Genomic DNA, 22950 nt, shown 5'->3' with positions numbered 1-22950 from the left:
AAGAAAAAAATATTTGTATAAATTGTGACTTTTGGAAGTACTTGCAAAAGAAATATTTTTTTTACATTCTGATCATATACATTTTTTCTCCTCAAATAAACAAAGAGCTCACTTAAAGCTAACATTCTACTTATCATTCTATCAAATAAAGGAAAATTGCCAGGACTAGGCTTTGCCAATTGGGAGAAATCTTAAGTATGTTAATCCTGTACCAGATCCACTTCTCACATATGGGTTTCAGAATGGCTGTTTCCTGGAGATTATTTCAGTTTTCCATATCTTATAAAAGCAAATACTTCCCGCCTATTCAGTTAGTAGGTTGCAATACTTGCAGTAGTCTAGAAGGTCCTTAGTCTTGCATGAATCACTTTTGTTCACCCATCTTAAGATTTCCAAAGCAACCATTGAATGTATTTGATAAAAAGCAAAGAATCAGATTCTGCCTGTCCGCACCTCTTCAATCAGTCAGTAAAAGTCTAACCCCCAGATGAACAGCCTGCCTCTTCTAATTCCAGTAAACAGTGTTTGGAATTTTTACTCTGACCTCAAAAAAGGATACCAGCACATCCTCCATCCACCCTTTTATGGATTTGAACAGGAAAGAGGCAAAATGGAGATGTTTCAGTGCTCTCTGCACAGTTAGTCAAAAATTACAGGTAATAAGCAGTATTTCCTCTAAGGTGGGTGTCAGCACAGCTTCCCAGGTGATTAATCAGTCCCACCCAGTCGGAGGCTCCGGGCTCTGTGCACAGAGCTGACTGATTGGGCAGGTTGGTTAATCACCTCTGAAGCTGTGCTGCCACACATCTTAGAAGGAACAAGGAACACTAGAAACAGGGTGGATTTTGGAGTCACATGGGCAAATCACATGTCAATGCATGCTTCACTTAGTCATACTAGAGACCATCATCCATACTGTAGTTAGAATGTCCACAGGAAAATCCATTAAGTATAGCTAGGCATCTTCCATTGTGAGTTGTGTTCTTTGAAGAGCCATTTGACTTGAATAGCCCCTTCCAGGCTAAATACTTTGTAGATGGTAGCCAGAAGCAAACACATTAGAAATAAAGGTATAGAACCAGTACTCATAACTTCAGAAACAAAAAGGATACATACAACATAATTCTATTGACACCTTACTTGACACACATTGTGTAAGATTTGTTTGTTATAGAACAATGATAACAGCAGTGATCTACGTGGTCATATTTTAATCAGACAACATCACAGTTTCACTAAGTTCATTTGAATCCATTTAGTCTGAAATATACTTCCTGGAAATACCAAGACTTGAAGCTTAGGGTACTGAGACTAGCAGATTCTGTAAAACTGGAACTCAAGTCACTAAAACTATTTTGCAGGATTGTCTGGAATTTCAGCTAAATAATTTTACAGCAGGGCTGAGCCCAAGTATGATTAGGTCTTTTTACTAAGGACATTTGTTCTAAATAGGAATCATGGAAATTTACTATCCACACTCCTATTTTCTCTTTCTCTAAATCTGTGAAACTTCTGGGGAAAGTGACAGAGAGAAGCCAGTCAGAGATGTTAGCCAGTAGGACCAGAAGCAAGCAAAGCAGAGAGAACTGCATTTAGGTGGTGGGGTAGGGATAAAATGGGATCAAGCCACCCTTCACTCCTAGCATCCTCTGGATATGGAAGTGTGGGGGAAGAACCCCTTCTCTGAAGGCACTAGATCCCAGGTAGTACCTACCTACACTCATGCCAATTAGCCTTGAGATAAATGTTCAAGAGGAACCAGCCAAGAGACTTCAACTGGCAGGAGCAGAAGCAGCCAAAGTAGAGACCCGTGGTTATTCAGATAACTTCAGTTTTGACTGGACAACTTCTGCCATTTTCTGATTGATTTGAATGTTTGTTCTTACCCTTCTCTTTCCACTCCTTTTATTATCATTTCGCTTTAGGTGTACTTACTGCACACTTGCCTCTTATCTTGTTCTCCCCTGCCCTGCCCCCTTGTACCGTTTCCCTTCAGTGTCATCTCTTCTGTTTCTAATGATTTCATTTATTTTTCCTAATCTTTCCATTTTATGTGTTCCCTTTGAACTAAACCCATCAGTAAAATAACTGTTGTAGAACAAAAGTGCTTGTTGCCAATACATTACTCACTGGGTGTATTATACCTAGGTTTGATGGAATTTAATTTTTTGTAAATTTTTGACATATTTATGCTTAAGAAATTTTAAAATATTTATCTATTTACACTTTCATAGCTGTGAAATTTTGGGATGGGTAGTCACAATTATTTAATGATAGTAGAGGCTGAGATTGAGAGTTAAAATTTTATAGCTATTAAAATATGTCTCAAAATATACAAATTAAATATCCTTAAATAGAAATATAATAAATTCAAAAGCAGCATTTTTTACATTATGTAAACTTCAGTTATTAAAGGAAATATTTTTTTCATCCATTTGTGTGTATGGGTTGGGGGGGAGCGGATAAATTTACATTTACTAATAAATCATCCATCCAGTAATAATTTAGATCCATTCACTCACCCTCTCTGTCTAGATCATAAGCTGTTTCTGGGCTAGGACTCTGTTTATATACAACAGTGGCACTTCGTTCTTGGTTAGCTTTTAGCCTGTACTGTAATAAACATAATTAATAATTTTAAACATCTTCTGAAACAGTCTCAACAGTTATAGTGTAGTATGTCACAAGGCTGCCATTTGAACTGTTGCATCAGAATTGTGGAAGTAGTCTCCCTAATGGCTACCACTTTGGCCTGAAGAGTGAGTTTGAAGCTTTCCCACTGAAAAGTCCTGTCTGTAGGTAACTCCTGTTTTCATACCAAAGATAAACTCTTCTTTCTATATAAGAAGAACTTGCCATTACTAGTCCAGTTCTCCAAGCCAAAGAAATCCCACAAAATAGTTTCATACCCCTTGTATCTGGGTTATACAATTTTCTTGTCTGAGCTATTTTTTCTTCAAATGAGATTTTTTTTTTCTACTTTTTAAGATAGATGTTCAAATCAAATTTTTACCTGAGGAACACAACTATACTCCATGCTTTCTTTAACCTCTTTTTAGAAAAAAGGAAAGAGAAACTTACTCGTGAAAATCTTCAAATCTACTATGTCAGCTTCCAGTCACACCTTCGCCAGACCCATTGACATACAGCTACCAGTCACACCTTTGTATACTAGGTCCTTCACACTGCTATGTGTTAAACTTTCTTCCTTCCCTCCTGCAAATCTCTTGCCTCTTCCACCCCAGAATTTGAACACTAGAATGGTCAATACACTCCAGTATGAATAATTAACAAATATGATAGGACAGCATGGTTCCCAGCCTCAGCAATAATTTCACATCAGCTCAGTTTTAGAGTTTGTGGTTCAGGTTTTCCTCTTAATATTGATATAACAAATAACTATCCCAATAAGTGTTTTAAGGAGCTATCGAATTCAACAGAGTTACCAGACTGTTTCTTACTAACTTACTAAATTGCTATGTAGTGACTCAATTTTATCCTTTAAAACTAACTTTAAAGCAGTTTTCTGGGGGGGGGGGGGGTGGAAGGCGAGGATTACAGTGAACCCTCGTTTATCGCGGTAGATAGGTTCCAAACCCTACCGCGATAGATGAAAATCCGCGAAGTAGAAGTAGGATCCTCAAAGCCTCGGGGGAAGCCGGCGGGGGGGGGGGGGGGGCATCCCAGGCGCGCCTGGGCTGCTCCCCCGCCGGAGCCCCTCCGCGGCTTTCAAAGCCTCGGGGGAAGCCGGCGGGGGGGGCATCCCAGGCGCGCCTGGGCTGCTCCCCCGCCGGAGCCCCTCCGCGGCTTTCAAAGCCTCGGGGGAAGCCGGCGGGGGGGGCATCCCAGGCGCGCCTGGGCTGCTCCCCCGCCGGAGCCCCTCCGCGGCTTTCAAAGCCTCGGGGGAAGCCGGCGGGGGGGGCATCCCAGGCGCGCCTGGGCTGCTCCCCCGCCGGAGCCCCTCCGCGGCTTTCAAAGCCTCGGGGGAAGCCGGCGGGGGGGGGCATCCCAGGCGCGCCTGGGCTGCTCCCCCGCCGGAGCCCCTCCGCGGCTTTCAAAGCCTCGGGGGAAGCCGGCGGGGGGGGCATCCCAGGCGCGCCTGGGCTGCTCCCCCGCCGGAGCCCCTCCGCGGCTTTCAAAGCCTCGGGGGAAGCCGGCGGGGGGGGGCATCCCAGGCGCGCCTGGGCTGCTCCCCCGCCGGAGCCCCTCCGCGGCTTTCAAAGCCTCGGGGGAAGCCGGCGGGGGGGGGCATCCCAGGCGCGCCTGGGCTGCTCCCCCGCCGGAGCCCCTCCGCGGCTTTCAAAGCCTCGGGGGAAGCCGGCGGGGGGGGCATCCCAGGCGCGCCCCCCCTGGGATCCCTGGGATGCCCCCCCGCCGGCTTCCCCGGAGGCTTTGAAAGCCGCGGAGGGGCTCCGGCGGGGGAGCAGCCCAGGCGCGCCTGGGATGCCCCCCCGCCGGCTTCCCCGGAGGCTTTGAAAGCCGCGGAGGGGCTCCGGCGGGGGAGCAGCCCAGGCGCGCCTGGGATGCCCCCCCGCCGGCTTCCCCCGAGGCTTTGAAAGCCGCGGAGGGGCTCCGGCGGGGGAGCAGCCCAGGCGCGCCTGGGATGCCCCCCCGCCGGCTTCCCCCGAGGCTTTGAAAGCCGCGGAGGGGCTCCGGCGGGGGAGCAGCCCAGGCGCGCCTGGGATGCCCCCCCGCCGGCTTCCCCCGAGGCTTTGAAAGCCGCGGAGGGGCTCCGGCGGGGGAGCAGCCCAGGCGCGCCTGGGATGCCCCCCCGCCGGCTTCCCCGGAGGCTTTTTAAAGTTTTGGTAACCGCTACTTCGCGGTTCGACCATCGCGGATTCATAATGTAATGAAAAAAGTCCGCGAAGTCGTGAATCCGCGATAGTCGAACCGCGAAGTAGCGAGGGTTCACTGTACTATTAAATTGCCTTAACAAGAGACATGGATGGTTTCTGCTCTCTTTATTATTTCCTAGTCATTTACCATCAGCTATTTATTTCCATTCTTATTCAAAATCCTGTACAACATTGTGCTGTTCTAAAACGTTATATCACCAGTTCTCCCTCTTGTATCATTAAAATTTTGTGGATTAATTTGATGTTCAGAAAAAAAATGATGATTTTTAGCTATCTTTGCTATCTCAGCAGAGAGACAAGGATTGAAATGATTTGAACTATCATCTTTCACGAGCATTATATTCATTTGTGTGCTTAAAAAAAAAGAGGGGGAGCACTGCCAGAGGCAATGTACCAAAACAGATAATGACAGTTGAACAGAGTGCTGGCCTATTTTTTGTGTGTTCCTTATACAGCTTCCCCCCCCCCCCCCCCTGCATCTTGGCCCTGACCTGTAACACTTCAGCTATTTTAGTCATGTTTCTGTCAAACTCCCCATCTTTCCAAATTGGGTGATGACTGTATGATGCTGACAGGTGTTCAGTAGGAACTAGGATGAAACCATCAAATTGATTTTCTACTGTAACTGAATACAGAGGTTGAATACAATCTTCCAAACGTGAAAAGTTAGTGCACTTAGCCCAGTACTTCAATATAATCAGGTGTGAGATAAGAATAGTTCCCAATATATTAGTTCTTGTATCTTATTCACTTTTTAAGAAGTTTGAGGAAACAGTTGATAGGAGTTGGAGCCTCCAAAATATGGAATTTATTAATTCAATGATAGAAGTGTCAAGTGCTGTGAATACCTCTAAGAATGTATATATGCAGTGTAGTTGTAGCCCAGTTGGTCTACTGGTGTTAGAGACAAGGTGGGTGAGGTTGGATGGCCTTTCTTCTAATGTTGATTCCTTCTTCTCAAAAACATAGTACAGTGGCCTCCATCTAAAGTCAGTATTTGATAAATGTGTGGGAAATGTTTTTCCATCCTGGGAAAATTTTGGAGAGATCATCCCAAATCAGGATGAAAAGTGGAAATCTCGTTTCTTAGACTTTTAGTCCAAAAGAAAAGATTTGGTTTGACATTTTCAAAATGCTTCATTTTGATTTCAACCTTTTATTTACTAAACTTACAGTATATAAATTTTGAGCTGGAAAAAAATGGAATTTTTCATGTAGAAAATTTCCAAATGGGATGTTCCAACAACTTAAACCTTTTTTCCAAAATTTTTTGAATTTCCAAATCTGTTCAGACTACTGCTGTTCCAGAAAAGTTTGAGTTAAATCTGCATTTTCCAGTATAAAAAATATTTCTTGAACGTTTCCCAACCAGCTCTAGTTAGCACATCAGTTGAGGTATCACAGTGTTTCGCTGTGCACCATATAGGGAAGACTTTTGGTAATTGTGTGTAATATAACAGTGATATAGAGGAGTCTGATGTACTGATTAGGTATGTAAAATCCCATTTAATTGTTTAACCGGTTAAACAAGGGGAGTGGGCGGAGGGGAGTGCTTCAGCGCATTGCTGGGCTGCAGTAGTCCAGCCACCCAGAGCAGTCCACACACAAGCTCATGATACCATCTACATGTTGTGTTAGTCTATAAAGTGCTAGCAGACTATTTGTTGTTTTTTAAGTGTATCCTGGACAGATTAACTCAGCTCCCCCCGAAGCTTCCATTCATTAATGTTTAATAGGTGACATCCATGCATAATTCTGAATGTTTTTACCCTCTCTCTCCCATTTTAGGTTCTCTGTAGTCATTCTAGCACCTTATCTGCTATGATGCCTTAGTATACGTAGTGTTAGGATGTTATAAAGACCTGTTGAAGCATGGAATCTGTCACTGTGATTCCCTACAATCTAAAAGGGTCTGAGAAAACAAGAATTTAGCATGTAAACTCTGTATGGTTATGTCATTTAGATCCACCTTTACATGTTGACTTCCTTCAGTTTTGCCAGGTATAGGTTTTCCTTTGTCAACAGGTTTGATTCTGGAAAATTCAGGATTGCATTATCTAATTTATGCTATGAAAATTTGTCTCCACTTGGCTAATTTTAGGGACTATGGAACACATGCTTAGTTCTTAAAAGTAAACTTAACCAGCAGTGATTACGATCTGCTATGTGACTACTTTTGTAGATAAAGTCAATAACTGTTAGGTTAAAATAAATGCTATTAAAAGGTGTTTCTTGTTTCAGTGCCCTTGTTACCAGTCCCAACTCAGCCAAGACCTACTGTAGGACCGCAGAGATTTCCTGTGAGTAGCAGCTGTTTCTCCTTCTGTGATATGGATAAGCATACATTTGCAAAGAAATATTAATATAGCAAATAAAAGCTGTTCCAATGAAATATAATTTTAAGGATTTGTAAATATTGACAGTAATCTCTTCAGTTGAAAATGTTTGTTAAAAGCTTAAGGTCAATGGACTTTTCAGAGCAGAATTAATTCTGTTTAACTCTAAAATTGTTGAACCAGTTACTCCAATGGGAGAGGTACAAATGCATCTTATTGTAGAGAGCTTTTTTCATTTTCCTACTGGCATCTCTTAAAAAGGCCACTGGAAAAAAAAAACCTCAGACTAAAAAGCCCCGTATTTGTATTTTATTATAAAAATCAGTGCCATATTTTCTGCTTGCTTTAACCATTTAAAAGGTTTCATTATTTTTATACCAAAAGTGGATTTGCGTTGAGTGATCCTTCCCATCTTACTTTCTTTTGGTTTCCAAATATACTAAATGTATTTTAATTCTTTTTCTAAACTAATTTTCCTGTTTTATTTTGAGTATGAATAAGTGATTTTTGCATACTTCATTCAGTTTTCCAGTTACTGTTTTGTATCATTTTAGTTATTTACAACTCTTTAGTTATTCACATAGAACAGCAAATCCTGTAAATGAAAGTAATTTTTGTGTATCATTGCCTTCATTTGCCAAAACTTGGAAATCGACACAGGATTTTCTTGTACATGAAGCTCATGGAAAAGCTAAACCTTAGTAATATATGGAAAGTGTAAAGGGAAGTAAATGTTCTTGTAGCAAAATATACTACAAGTTGGACCTGATTGGTCCCAGATAAAGCATTTTGCAGGACATGGGGAGGTAATTTCTGACCCCCCTGCTCTGCCACCCCACTGGCTTCCCTGGGCAACCCTGCTGGGTTTGTGTGTTGGACTTCCCACCCCTCCGTTTTCATCCTCCACCCGCAGCCCAGCTGAGCTTCATGCCGGGCTTCCTGGCTCCCGGTCTCCCAGGCAGTCCAGCGAGACCCTGTGCTGCTTTCCCTTCCCACGCATTGCGCCGGCCAGCTCCCACTCCCCTGCATCCCAGAGAGTCCTGGTTTATAGAGGTACAACCTGTAGTAAACAGAGTTCATCTGTATAGAAATCAGTTGTAGCTAGAAAAGGCTGATTAGAAAAAAATATTCTGGTTTTGTGATTTCCATGTGCATATAATATGAGGATAATATTTGTGCAGAATATTTATTTGCAAGATCCTTATCGAATCAATTACTTACACTTGTTCATTTTATACTGATAGTCATATTAATGACTATAGAATCTATTTTATGAAGTATAACATGTTAAATAATCTAAAACTGGCTTTACGAAACCTGGTTATTGTTTTATCGAATTTTGTCATACTTTTGTGAAATTTCTATATTTCAGGTTATCACAGTTTGACTGTTGTGTAACTAAGGAAATACTTTTATCTGAGCAAGTCTGAGTGCAAAATAGTGAAATCTGCCTAGCATTTAAAAATATTAGTTCTAATTTTCACAAAGAGCAGTTTAAATTTATGTACCTTAGAATTTTACATGTTGTTTTCATGTGATATATTTTAATCTGCTAATCAGATTTTGAAATTAAAACAAATTGGAGGAAGAAAGAATGGGTAAATCTGTTGTAATCATATCTCTGAAAATGTATTTACAGAAACATATTAAAATTTGAATTGGAATTCTTTGAATAAGCTGTAGAATTAGAACTCTTAAAATATTTTCCTTTTAGCAGTAGGGGTGGGGGTATGTGTGTGTGTCTCTCTCTTTCTCGATAGGAATATTTTTCTCTTCTCCTCTGAAAATTTCCCTAGAGAAAAATGGAACATCTTTCTTATATAGGCACTAGTACCTGCTGTTTGTTAAGTAGCTGATGTTCGGAGCTAAGAGAATTCTTTTGGTTAGTATCTATTTTTGTTAAGTGAAGAGATTGTGCATCCTAGTAGAGCACTGAACCTCAGATTTGAGAGACCTGGGTTCTATTCCTGGCTCTGCCACTGGCTTGCTAGATAAGACCTTGGGAAGTGATTTCCATTCTTTGTGGCTTAGTTTCCTGAATCTGTAAAATAGGCCCGATGTTACTGATGCCCCTTGTAAAGTCCTTTACAATGGTTTACATGAGGCATGTCAAACTCGAGCCTGCTTAGGTCCACGCAAACGAAAACTGATAGCTTTCAGTGCCACCAAAGAAAATGTACTGTATCAGAAAGTTGTAAGTATTTATTATTATGGATTGTTTTGGCATATTTTATAATATATTTTCAGGTCTAGTTTTAATACAATACAATATTTGATGTGCAAAATTGTTATTTGCGCATATAAAATAATTTTAAATTTAGATATAAATTTAAGGTACTTCTAATTTTTTATGATACATAACTTGTTTTATTGAAATAAAAACAAGTATAAACCATGGTTAATCAAATAGAACATGCTTCTGTGAAAATTTCAGATACTTTGTAAGGTTGAGATTCTGCATGAACATAATTATTCAGGCAATTGCAAAAAAATACATTTATTGCTATAACATTAATATACATTTTGTTATTTTATTTGGGAATAAATAAATAAACAAAATATTAACAAAATAACCTCAATCCACTCCCCCAGAGCCAGGCACTCCCAGCCCCCCAACCTAATACCTAGGTCACGGAGTCACCGTTGCCGCTGCCACATATTTCTTCCTCAGACATGCTAGGGTGGCATGAGCACAGCGGCCGGCTGTGAGCACATGCTGGATGCCATGTGCAGAGCAGCCTGGTCAGCTGTGAGTGAGCATGCAGAGCGTCCAGCACAGAGTGGCCTGGCCGGCCATGAGCGCGTGCACAGAGCAGCCCTGGCCGTGAGCAGTTGCTGCGGCGCAGAGTGGCCCAGCCAGCTGTGATCTGTGCTCAGCCATGTGCTCCGAGCGGCCAGTGGGCCACACTTTATTCCTTTATAAAATGTAGTGGCGGGCTGCAAAAATTTCAATTGGACCACATGCGGCCCCCCAAATACCAGTTTGACATGCCTGGTTTACATAGAATATCAAAGATGCTAGGTAATAGCTTGTTATGAGCAGCATTATACATATTTTGCTTGTTTTATCAAATGTAGTATACAGCTATTGAACTGAAGTCAAATTTGCCTTCAAATTTGAAAGTTGTGTTCCATTTATGTATTCATCCTGTTTTCTATTAAAATAAAATAAGGTGTGAAATTTGCATACTTAGCAGAAATGATGCATTTTTTAAATATCTTTTGTTAGAGGATTTTTATGTTCAGTTTCTAATAATAATAAGTAAAACTTTAACATTTTCATCCCTACTTACGTATGTAAATCTTTGTCTCTTGGGTGTTTTGGGAGGAAGTAGGGAGAAGACATGAGTTCATTTATTTTTTTTAGCTTTGTACACATTTCTTCTGTTTTTTTCCTAGCAGCTGGGGTAATACAGAATCAGTAATCTTAAAATACTCAAGGAATATATCAAATACCTCACTGACTTCCCCTTTGTTTAGTGTGCAAACTTATCTTTATCAATAATTATATTTAACTTACTGGAAATTGAGTATATAATGGTTCTGAGATGGGGCTGTCAGCCAAGGGCTGTGGCAACAGGGTAAGAATTCTCTGTTCGGAAGAGAGCCTAACGTTTTGTAAAAATTGAAGAAGACTCTATAAATTTTCATGTAGAATTGTAGCTCTTTCTTAAAATATATTAGTTTTGTGTAGTAAAATGTATGCAGAGATTTTAATCAACTATTAATACTATTTAATTCTTCCAGTTACTTTAAATAGTCTGTTTTTTAAAAAAAGCACATTAAGTAAGTTAATGCATTGCACTGAACTTTCCAAAATGGGAAAATGGACACTGTGGCCAAAATTTTCCAAAATAGTTGCTTAGCTAAGCCATAAAAGTTCAGTGGTGCAGGGAGTATCCATAGTCATTTTTGTAAAGTCTACCCTAAGTGAGTTAGGTCTTTTTGAAACTAGGTCCTTTTGAAAATCCTACCCATTGTCTTCCAGTTGCTAAGTCACTTGATGATCAGACCCATTAATTGTAGTGGCTAGATATGAATGTATTAGCTTTAACTGATTTGAAAAGAATTGTTTTAATTACTGCTTTGCCCAGGGTCATGAAGCACATGAGTCACAATAATACTATATAAATACAGGCAGTCCCCGGGTTACGTACAAGATAGGGACTGTAGGTTTGTTCTTAAGTTGAATCTGTATGTAAGTCGGAACTGGCGTCCAGATTCAGACGCTGCTGAAACTTACTGCCAGTTCTGACTTACATACAGATTCAACTTAAGAACCCCAAGCGTCCCCAAGTCAGCTGCTGCTGAAACTGATCAGCGCTGATTCCAGGAAGCCTGGGGCAGAGCAACTCTGCCTCGGGCTTCCTGTAGTCAGCACTGGTCAGTTTCAGCAGCGGCTGACTTGGGGACGCCTGGGGCAGAGCAGCTGGGGTGCTTCTGGGTTGCTCCAGTTGCACCGCTCCTCGGCACTACTGGACCAACCCAGCAGCACCCCAGCTGCTCTGCCCCAGGCGTCCTGATTCAGCCACTGCTGAAACTGACCAGCAGCGGCTGAATCAGGACACCTGGGGCAGAGCAGCTCGGGTGCTGCTGGGTTGGTCCAGTAGTGCCCAGAGCGGTGCTGCGGGACCAACCGGCAGCGCCCCAGCTGCTCTGCCCCAGGGTTCGGCAACAAAAGCCTGGTCTGCTGGGGGGGGGCACACTAGCAGCCTCCCCCCCCTCCCCCCAGCAGACCAGGGACACGGGGAGCAAAGCCGCAGTGGCAGCGGGGTGCCGCGCCGCGGCTGGGGCTTCGCTCCCGGTGCCCCTGGTCTGCTGGAGACCGTCTCCAGCAGGGCTGGGGCTTCGCTCCCGGTGCCCCTGGTCTGCTGGAGACCGTCTCCAGCAGACCAGGGGCACCGTGAGCGAAGCCGCAGCAGTAGCGGGTTCCCGCGCTTCTGAGGCTTTGCTCTCACAAAGCCTCAGAAGCGCGGGAACCCGCCGCTGCTGCGGCTTCGCTCCTGGTGCCTCTGGTCTGCTGGAGACCGTCTCCAGCAGACCAGGGGCACCGGGACCAGCTTTTCTCGCCCCGGAGGTCGAGGTGGCGGATCACTGCCTGTGAGCTCCGGGGCGAGAGAGCCCCGTTCGTAAGTGCGGATCCGATGTAAGTCGGATCCGCGTAAGTCGGGGACTGCCTGTATAGTACTAATGTGTTCTGAAATTATGCAAGTGTGTTTGACAGTCAGTTAGGTATTTGTTCTAGCAAGAGCTTTAGCATTGTCCTGAAGTAACAGCCTATGGAACAAACTGTTTTCCTGAATCACAATGCCTGATCCCATCAAGCTGCTAATGACAGCTGGCATGCTTCATATGAGACTAGGAAACAGCCAATGGATGCATATAATTACAGTTGCACTACCTGACACTCTCTCTCACTGTACTAGTCCAACTTGTTTAATCCTGAAGCACAAGCTGTGTGGTGGGGACCTCTATAACTGGATCTTTGAGTCATGTCCTCTGTCCACAAGCAGACTTGTATTTATTTCTTTATATTTAGGGCCTTTGTCTGTATGAGATTAAAATGAGGAGGCAGCATTTGTCTATCTTTCAGATACTTGGTGGAGAAGGCCCTCTAGAATGGAAAGGAGAAGTATTTTGGGTAAGAGAAGTAACTGAGACATTTCTTTGGTGAATCTGTGTTTTGATCCCCGTTAGATATACCCATTGAGGGAGGAGTGTATCTATGGGTCACTGTCCTTATATTTTGAGATCTAGAATATCTTAAAATATACATTAGAATATAATTGCATGTGCTGTTTGTGGAAGTCATTAAAATAGCTGTCCATTATTTTTCACACCTTTCTGGTAACTTAAGGTAGTGACTTTTTTTTGAACGATTAATGTTTTATATCTATCAGCTGCCATTCATTTGCCACTTATTTTACATTTTGAAGTCTGAGGTAAACACTCTCTAGGATTGTTAGGGCAATGCCTCAGAGCTGCAAACACTTCTACCTATATAATACAAACGTTACATGTCGTTAATGTTAAAAATTCTAAGTAGCATTATAAAGTGGAGTACAGGCCTAACTTGAGGTCCAAAACTGAAAGCAAAGCTTCAGGAAATTTTATTAGCTGAACTGATTTTGTGGTGATATACTAAAGCATTTTATGTAAAAATCTCTCTAGCTTTAGTGGATCTTAAATACTTCAACATTTTATGGGAATGAAGCAAAATGAAATTGTTTATATTGTACTGGAAAGTGCAAAAAACAAAAGTTATTTTAGATTTAATAATGAGGTGGTGTAACAAGTAAGGAAACCAAGGGTTTTAAAAACCTCGTATCTAAAGTTTTTTGGTTCACGTTATCAAGTGTATGACTCTTAATTCATGTAGCTTTGAATTGTTATGCAATTTACATTTCTAGAACAGTCTGTCATTCCTGAATGATATCCAGTGAGGTGTTTTGTAATAGCATTTGTTTAGGAGGTAAATTATTAATGAAAATGAAAGAACATTTGTGAAAACAAATCTGCTGTTCTACTTCCTCAAAATTATTCTGCTTTAGTTATGGCTTTACTATAATAGTAGCAGTAAATGAAATTTTCACTGGATTACGGTGTAGCAAGAGCAGATCACAGGTAGTGTAGAAAGCATTTTGTTTTCATTTAACAGGATACGTGGTATCAGGTGGTGTTGACTGACATTTCTTGGATAGTGCTTTATATGGCATTTCATGCAAATCATGTTTGAATGAGACTGCTGCATCAAATTACATCTTTCAGATTATAGCCTTTGCAGATGTGAGACTGAGCTTATTCAACATCTAGCAAAAAGCTTTGGTTTTGAACATTTACTGTTTTCACAACTTGCCTGCAAAGCCCTGTAATTACAGCACTTAAGATAGTGAAGGAATGATGGGCATTTTCTCTTTTCAGATCTATAAGTAGTAGCAAGCAGATGCAGCATGAGATCCCTCCAGCTGTCAAATATTGTCAGGCTGGCATAGAGGGAATGCAGTTTAAAATGCAGGTGACATAATACCCAACATTCTCCATTTGCTAGTAGGCTTCTGATTAATCACGATTACCATACATTATCATACCATCAAATTTAATCATATCAATGAATTCCCATCTGCAAGAGGAGCTGCAGCAGCTAAACATGATGGTAACAGCTATTAAATAAGAGCAGAATAGATGGTTTCTAAACCACAGTAATGCTTTAACTTGTCATACTATCTCCACGATGCACACGCTCCATAGACGTTAAAATCAAACAGAAAACTCATACATTTATATTTCATGGTACTTGGACTATTTGGTTTGGTTGCTAACTGGTATCTCAGGCTTTTGGGCATCCTGAAGTTGTGGATTTAAAAATATTAGAATGTATATTTTCTTCCTGCATGAATAAAACCTTAGATTTTTTTTCAGTAGTTTCATTTTTACTTTCTGCTAGCTACATAAAAGTTGCTAAAACATTATTTGAATGAATACAAATTTAACTTTTGTCCCCAGAGTCTTGTGAGTAAGATACAAATTCTCTAGACGGGCAACAAGCACAAATTATTAAACATAACCATACAGCAATTCCATATAGCAGTTAATTAGAGGCCAATAAGGAGACTTTGTTGGCAAAAGTCAGACCCTCCCTCGCCTAAGAAAATCCAATGAACACCTTTCACTCCATTGTGTACAGGAAACAGTTATATGAACAAATTTATCCTACAACAAACTGGATCTGTATCTGAGAGATAGTGCATTGGATAAATAGAATCTGAGAGCAGAAAGATGGGTTCCAAACCTGGAAGTACATGTGTGCATAACATTATGCGGAAAAGTAGTATCAGTAAGTTCAATGGGAGCACTTGCTCAGATAAAATTTTCTCAGGACTATGTAAATCACATTCAAAATGGAGTTTCCCTGCGGAAATATAAACCAGGAATCATGTAATTTAATAATTGTGTAGCAGTCTTAAATTTGTTTGTTGCATCAGAAATGTTAATAGTTTGTAAAGATTTTTTTTCTGTTTTGTGTGTGTGAGAGAGAGAGAGAGATAAAGGCATTTTTGTTTTTTTTAAAAGAGCATGATCACTCAATGTTTGTTTTTTACTTTGAGGTTCCCGAATTTTTTTACATTAATTACAAGAATATTCTTTTGTACCACCCAGGTTGGAATAAAATATAGAAATCCTGAATTTCTTGTATTTGTGATCTAATTTAGTTCTAACCTTTTTCATAATTCTTGCTGGTGACTTGTGGGATTATCAAGATCCAACAGGTCATAAGCATTGTTAATAGTCTTCCCAATTAATAGCCTCTACTCTAAGGATGAAGAACTGTTCTTAATGAAGGTTAATCTCAATGGTGCTGAAAATGAGGACTTTCTAAAATGTGTTTTTCTTAGTCACCTATTTGGGAATGCTGATCAATTTGAGATTTCTAATATGTTGTACACTTTCTAGCACATCAGTCTTCAGATAGATTTTTATTGTCTTTTAGCACAGTGGTTGCTCTCTATTCCCAATGGGAAACCTCTAGTCTGTTATCCTAAACTTTATTGCCATGTTGTACCAGTCCTCCAGATTTTGTTCTGTGTACTATCACCCCTTTGTATTAGATCTTCAATTAACCATTTGTGTTAACTTTCTTATGCAAGACACTCTAGAGGAGAGACTTTTAAACCAAAGTTGAAGGTGAAGCTGCAGAAGACTTGCTGGTTTTAAAATTAAACAGCTATGCTTTTAAAACGTTTAGTGAAATCAAGGTTTCTAATGTCATTTAAGATACTTAAGTTTTCACCACTCTTCCTGCTGATACCAGAGACTTGTTCTGGTTTGTACATGAGATTTCATCACTTTACAATACCCTTTCCATAATCACTGTAAATTCTTTCTTCCAGCCATATACAGAGCAGTGAGAGCTCAGCCTTAAGGTTTATTGTTACCATCATGGCTTTAAAGCTAGAGTTTGGAACAAGAATTAGCAGTATTTCTTGCCTTATTTACCTAAATATCCCAACATGAAATTTATCCATTATTCTCCTTGCCTCGCATAATAGGCCTTCTCTACTTTCAGCCTGCATAAGAGCATGGATAGAATTTTTACTGGTGTAAAGATAAAGAAACCATCTGGATTTTCCAGGATGGCTCAGACTTGAGCCTATATCTCTCAATGTGATATCTCATGTCTTAGCATTATAATGTGAAACATATTATATTTTATGGATAGTGGATCACCTTATATTATAAGGATCCTTTAGTTTTGACTTGTTTGGACAGACATTCACTACTTATTTTCACATGCTGGGATCTGCCTGTACTGTTCCCATAGCTTTTCTATTTCAACCAATTTTCCATTTCCTGAGTCAGTTTGACAGAATTAAATACTCTGTTGTGATTTTAAAAAAAATACTAATTTCTGATTCTATTGAAAGAAGCTGCCCAATCAATTAATGGTACACATTCAATATTACATGAATCTGCGTATTATAAACTATGATTATTGACCTCCTCTTGGGAGAGGCTTAAGTAAAAGGTTTAGTTTAAATATTAGTCTAATTAAATAAAGTAATTATGCTATTCAGTGCATTCTGTTTTCTCCTCAATGCAAATGCATTACTATAATCAGCCTTAAATGGAAGCTGTTGGGCAGTTCAGGTCCTAAATTTAGATGTTTAAAATAGAACTAAATTAATATATTTTTCAATTTCAGTGAGCAAATTGTGCCTAGTAAATGAGAACCAAGTGAAATTGATTAGATGCATACCTCTTAAAATCATACAGTGGTGTGTATAAATTCTACATTAAAATAAATGCACCTTAGGTTTATAAAACATGTCTGTTTATCCAGAAGGATAAGTGCTTTCTTCTAAAAGGTAGGCATTTTAGGAAAGCTTTTTGAAAGTCTGACCTTTGAAATAAGAGGATTAACATCTCATGACAGATGGCTATAGTTTTAATTGTGTCATAGGTTATAGTGGTCATTATTCTTTGCATTAAACCATATAATAAGAATTAACTGAGTGGCTCTGCTTAACTATCAATGGGGTTCTCATAGCTCTTTGCATTTTAAGTAAGATTAATAAATGAAAACATGTTGTAGAGGCAGAGTATAATTTATTGAAAGATTCATGAAGTTTCAATGACATTGTTAAGGTATTTAATTACTCTCTTGTAAAAAGTATAGAGTGACCCTTTTTGGGAAGCTGATAAGTCATATAATAGCTGTTAGATCCTCTTTATTCCTTGCTTTATAAGATTAACTTTGTGCTAAGCAATTTATGCTAAGTTTTCTCTTTTATTGGTAACCAAAGTTATTGCTGCTTCTTTAATAGATTATTCCAGATAACATCATGTAATTAACAAGAGATGCTGAAAAGTAAAAGTATAATTTGTGTAAGAATTGTATGAGAGAATGTTAATTTCTTAACTAGGAAGGATATTTAAGGGGATAAAAAGGAAAGCAAAATAGTGCAATTCTTTGAAAGGATTAAAGTAACCTTATCTCATATTCTTTCAGAAGGCAGGATTGCCTGAGTGTGTGAAAGTCATGTTCAATGAGCTATTCACAACTCTAATGAATTGTAGACACAACTTAGCATTGCAATTTTTGTAAAAGTGATTGATAATATGCAAGTTATGCCTTAGATTAAATAATGGAAGTCAGTATAAAGGGAAATTGCATAACCAGCATTGCATGTAAGACTGTAGAAAAGTATTTGTCTATAGAGTCATAATTTGTGGTATAAGGGGATGAGGAATGAATAGGGACTTGTTCTTTGTCACGTAAATTTAACATACAGTATTTCTTAGATTTCAAAAATCCAGGCACGAATATTTAAATATAAAGTTATTTTTAAACCACGTTTATTTCAGGTATTTGTTTGTCACTATGGAAGTTAAGTCTCTATTACACTTTTTCAGAGTAAAACTGGACTTTCAGGTGCTCTGGGATAAAAGGAAAGCAAGAGTTCAACATTGTTTTTTTTAAATTTCCAGAATAAATTAGTTCAATTTAATATTTGAAAAGATTTTATAAAACGAACCATCTGCGTTCCCAGCATGGAGTCTGGAAATCATTGTGTTTCCATCTCCTGAGAAAATGGACAACCACTGTTGTCTGTTCCCATCCAGATCTGCAAATCCCTTTTGAAAGTTCATGATAAAACCTGAGCAATGGCAGTGCGTCACTACTAGCATGCCTTCAAAGAAGGAAATTAATTAACCTCTCACTTCTCTTGACATACTCTTATTACTGCTAGTCCTGCATTTTAGCAGGAACATTGCTGGTACAATTTTGAGTTGGTCATAAGAGAGCCATACACTACATATAGAAGACATACATGTAGACCATCTGTGGGTGACTTCAGACCAATCTTTTGTGTCCTGTAAAGGCTGCTAATGCAGATGGATGGAAAATTGCCTAGAAGTTGCATTTTTCCTAATCCTTAACACATTTTAAGGAAAAATACCCTCTTAAATGCAGACCTTACATGGTAGTGGTGGGCAAGCCTACAGTGATCTTTGCTCTCACAAGCTGCATGTTTGAACACATTTGTCTGTCATCTTTCTATTTTTAAATGGAATTTTTGGGTCCGTAAGATGATAACGGGACATGAATTGTTCCATTCACCCTCAATACTATCTTTGTAAGTAAATTTAAATGATAACATATTCAATTTAAAGTACTCTACTGGGATTTTTATTTTTTCTGTTAAGAGAAATTAATCCTTTTTAAAAATATTAATTAATTAATTAATTAATTTTGAATTTAGATTGTAAGAGCTTGGAGGCAGATACACCCGCTTTTTGCATTTCTGTAAAGCACTATATAATTTACAGTTCTTTACAGTTGTGTACTCTGTGGCTTGCTTTGTTTGTCCTTTGTCTTCCATGATGTAGTAGGGTAAATTCTTATGTGATCATTGTTATTTGAAAGGACCAAATTCTACCCTATGTTAGTACAACACATGAGCTTCAGTGAAGTTCATACCCATGTAACTGAGCAGAATTCAACTCAATATAAATAGTGATATCCACAAACCAAATTGTAAATAGCTTTTCACTGGCATAGTATCACCGTTGCTTCAGTTCTGATCTTGGTGTCTCCAAAAAAAACCAAGGAAATCAGTTCTCTAAAGCTAGCCACATAATGTTTTAGAAGAAAAAGCTAATTCCAACATTTTTTTTCTCCATTAGGGGAAATGAGCAATAAGAGTTCAGTGCCACGGTATATTGGTAATTGAGTCAATCCTGCTCTATTATACTGAGCCTGCATTTGCTTTGGCATTGTTGTGCAGAGTTGAAGATTTAAAAATCCCAAACAGGGTTTGTCTGCTTTATAGGTATTAAGAAGATTGGTGCCTACTGTCCTTTCTCATTAGAAGTTCTGCTTACCTTTAAACTCTGACAGTAAGAAAGGTACAAGTACCATACTTAGCACAAAAGCCAGGGAAATCATTTTCTATCAAATCATAAAGTCAGTAGAGCTTAAAAATGATGTAGCATTTAAATCAAATGGTTGCAAAAATAGAGAAGCCTCTTAGATTTTTACTTCCACCTTCTCCCCCCCCCTTACCCTGCTTAAAGTGGGTGGTGCTGGTGGCTAGTATTAGTCCTGAATTTTGGAGTAGCTCAGGGAGCTTTACTTTCTAGACTATTGTATGATTTTCCTTCTCCTGGAATATTTGTCTTGTGTCAAGTTTCACTGAAATCTATAGTACATATGGATGAAATGTGATTTTGCTTGGATTCCAGAGTTTCTTTCTGTTCAATATTGTATAATCTTATTACATTACCAAATTAGCAATAAAACTATATACCCTGTTGACAAGGAAAAGGACTCCCCATCAGTCCTCCTTTCTTCCCATATCATACTGTAGGCCCTGCATTGCAGCTGCCTTCTTTCTGGGATGGAAGTTAGTTCTGTGTAGCCATTTGTTTCTGCTGCTGTGGTTCAGCCCAGGTGGGTTCCTGGAGGTTGACACTTCCTACTTTCCCCAGAGTAAGGACAAATCCCTGCCTTGAAATAAGGGGCCTAAGCACTATTAACTTGCCTGTCAACACTAGCTTGAGAGCCTTTTTCATTTAGTTGGCAACCAGTTAGTTAAAAGAAAATAAAGGGGGGATATATTCAAAGTTGTAAGATCAGTTAAATGCTTTTTTAGAATCAAAGTACTGATTACTCAAGCAAAGTAATAGGTAAAATAAATTTTGTGTTTTGCAAAAAGGCATCTTGGATTACATGTATACTCACTATTTTGCTGTTATTTGGTAGATGTTCCCTCTCTCCCCTAGTGTAAAAGCTTTTTGTTAGTTAGCTTTCAGCTGGAAGCATTTAATGTGCGCTGAACTTCCAGTAAAATTGAAGCCCTTTAAAACAACGGGGTATCACTTTCCCAGCAGCTCATCATTTGTATTTAAGAAAATGTCCAGTTCTGAAACCAAATGTACTTTCCCCTCTGCTGATTTTTGTTTAAAATACTATGGATTCTCTTGTTATAGCTTATGCTGAACATAAACGGTCTCAGTCTTTAACAATAAAAAAGTGATATTTCTGTGATTAAAACCTTAAGTGTTCCTTTTACATCATACAGTGTAGATCACTGAATAAAAACTATTAAAACACATCTGGAAATTTTCAAAAATGGGAAAAAATAGAGATGTCTTGTAGCTGATGTAAAATATGCATCAATGAATAAACGCTTGATACTGTCTATTCAGCTATTAAGATATTTTATTATATCCTTGCTAATCCATTCCAGCTGACAGCTGGAAATATCTGACTGTAACACTATCCAGTCAAGTCATAAGACAAGAAGACAATGGGTATAGTTTAAATAGGTTGCAACATTATGTATGTTGTCAACAAATATCTGTGGAAACCACTGGCACAAGGTCTCATTCATCTCTAGTGCAAGCCTGCATATAACAGGACAGTCTACTGTTACTGTTCCTATCAGTTACTCTGTTATCTCAAGTAGCAAAGGATTATGTGGTGAATCTGAAGGTTTCTATCCTGCTAATGGCCCATGTGGTGATTATATGCCTTATGATAGCATTTGTTTTTTCAGTTTTTTCAGAAACTTAAGAAATTGTATACAAACACCACATTAAGGGTTGAAAAGCCACACACACAAATTAGGAAATGCCAGAATAAAAATGATCTCTGCAACCTTAATTTGTCCCCTTGTACAAATGCATAACAATAAAGCCTTTAATTTAAGACTCACATAGACTTTTTCCACAAGGTGACCAGCTCTGGAGATGAATCAGTGCTGTGTACAATAGCAGACTGGGGGGGAAAGGACAACCTGGGGAATTATAGATCAGTCAGCTTAACGTCCATGCCTGGAAAGATACCTGAGCAAATGATTACTTAATCAATTTGCAAACACCTAGAAGATAAGGTGATAAGTAACAGCAACAGTTTGACAAAAATAAAATCATGTTAACCCAACCTAATCGCTTTTTTCGACAGGGTAACTAGCCTTGTCGATAGGGAGGGAAGTGGTAGATGTGATATATCTTTAGAGCCCTGCATGGATACACAATATTATAACAGCATCCACGTTTGTGTCTGCAAAAATGAGCCATGGATATCTGTGGCTTTGCAGGGTTCTAGATACAAAATTTGTATCCGTATTTGATCCGTACTGGTAAAAATGAGCTGCAGGTATCCACATTGACATCCACGGATGTGAATATCCACAGGTATAAAGCAGATATCCGTGGATTTGCAGGGAATCTACATATCTTGACTTTAGTAAGGCTTTTAATACTGTCTTGCATGACCATCTCATAAACAAACTAAAGAAATACAACTTAAATTGAGCTATTATAAAGGTGGGTGCATAACTGGTTGGAAGGCTGTTTCCAGAAGTTAGTTATCAATGGTTCACAGTCATGTTGAAAGGGAATTTCAAGTGCTGTCCCCTAAGGATCAGTTCTGCATCTGTTTCTGTTCAATATCTTCATCAGTGCTTTAGGTAAGAACATTAGAACAGTCATATTGCGTCAGACAAAAGGTCCGTGTAGCCTAATATCTTGTCTTTCGACAGTAGCCTATACCAGGTGCTCCAGAGTAGAACAGGTAATCCTCAAGTAATTCCTCCCCTGTCGCCCAGTCCCAGCCTCTGACAACAGAGGCTAGGGATACCATTTCTATCCATCCTGGTTAAAAAGCATAGATGGACCTATCCTCCGTGACTTTGGCCTCTGAAGAATTGGAGGTCTTTGGGTCTGACGATCCATTTTGTGTTTATATGTAATTAGCTGTGTTTTTAAAAGGAAAAAAATTAAAACAATTTCTGTTATGTGCAGCTGCAACAATCTCTCCATTGTGCATTAACCTCAGGGTTTGAACCCTGAAGCTTTGATTCTGCAACACAGACTACTACCCTGGAGCTACAGGTCTTAAATTTACATTGGCTGGCAGCAGCAGAAGTGTTATGGTTTGTTTTTTTGAGTGTGGTGACAGTAAGGTTGATGATCTGTTTTCCCATCTCCTGTCCAGGAAGTGTGGGACTCCTGCCTCATGGGTGGCCCCGGAAGGGGGAGTTGAGATACTGAAACCATGTGCCAGGGCTAGAAAAGGGGTTTGGTTGGATGTGGCAAACTAGTTTGGCATGCTTTCCTCCTGCCCCGTTCCACTACAGATGCTGACAGCTTCTAGGTGTTCCTAGTACAATATGTAATGATGGTACTCCTTTCATGGTGGCTCAGACCTGGCTCTTCAGAATGTTTATATTCAGTTGTCCTATTTGCAGGCT

General features: G+C 39.6%; 1 protein-coding gene across 7 annotated transcripts in view; it reads left to right on the top strand.

Moving 5' to 3' along the window:
- The window catches only part of RBM33 (RNA binding motif protein 33), a 173164-nt gene that overhangs the window by 55257 nt on the left and 94957 nt on the right, over window positions 1-22950 (top strand). For 5 of the 7 annotated variants that reach the window (XM_075922758.1, XM_075922757.1, XM_075922762.1 and 2 more), the window contains exons 10-11: window positions 7098-7156; window positions 12786-12833. In XM_075922758.1, the coding sequence (XP_075778873.1) occupies window positions 7098-7156; window positions 12786-12833 (107 nt within the window). The remainder of the gene's footprint in view (window positions 1-7097; window positions 7157-12785; window positions 12834-22950) is intronic. The other 2 variants (XM_075922763.1, XM_075922761.1) reach the window with 1 other exon arrangement.

This window comes from Pelodiscus sinensis, chromosome 2 (genome assembly GCF_049634645.1).
Source record: "Pelodiscus sinensis isolate JC-2024 chromosome 2, ASM4963464v1, whole genome shotgun sequence".
Classification (NCBI taxonomy): Eukaryota; Metazoa; Chordata; order Testudines; family Trionychidae; genus Pelodiscus; species Pelodiscus sinensis.
The sequence above is the reverse complement of the archived record's forward strand: the minus strand, read 5'-3'. Positions and strand labels throughout refer to the sequence as shown.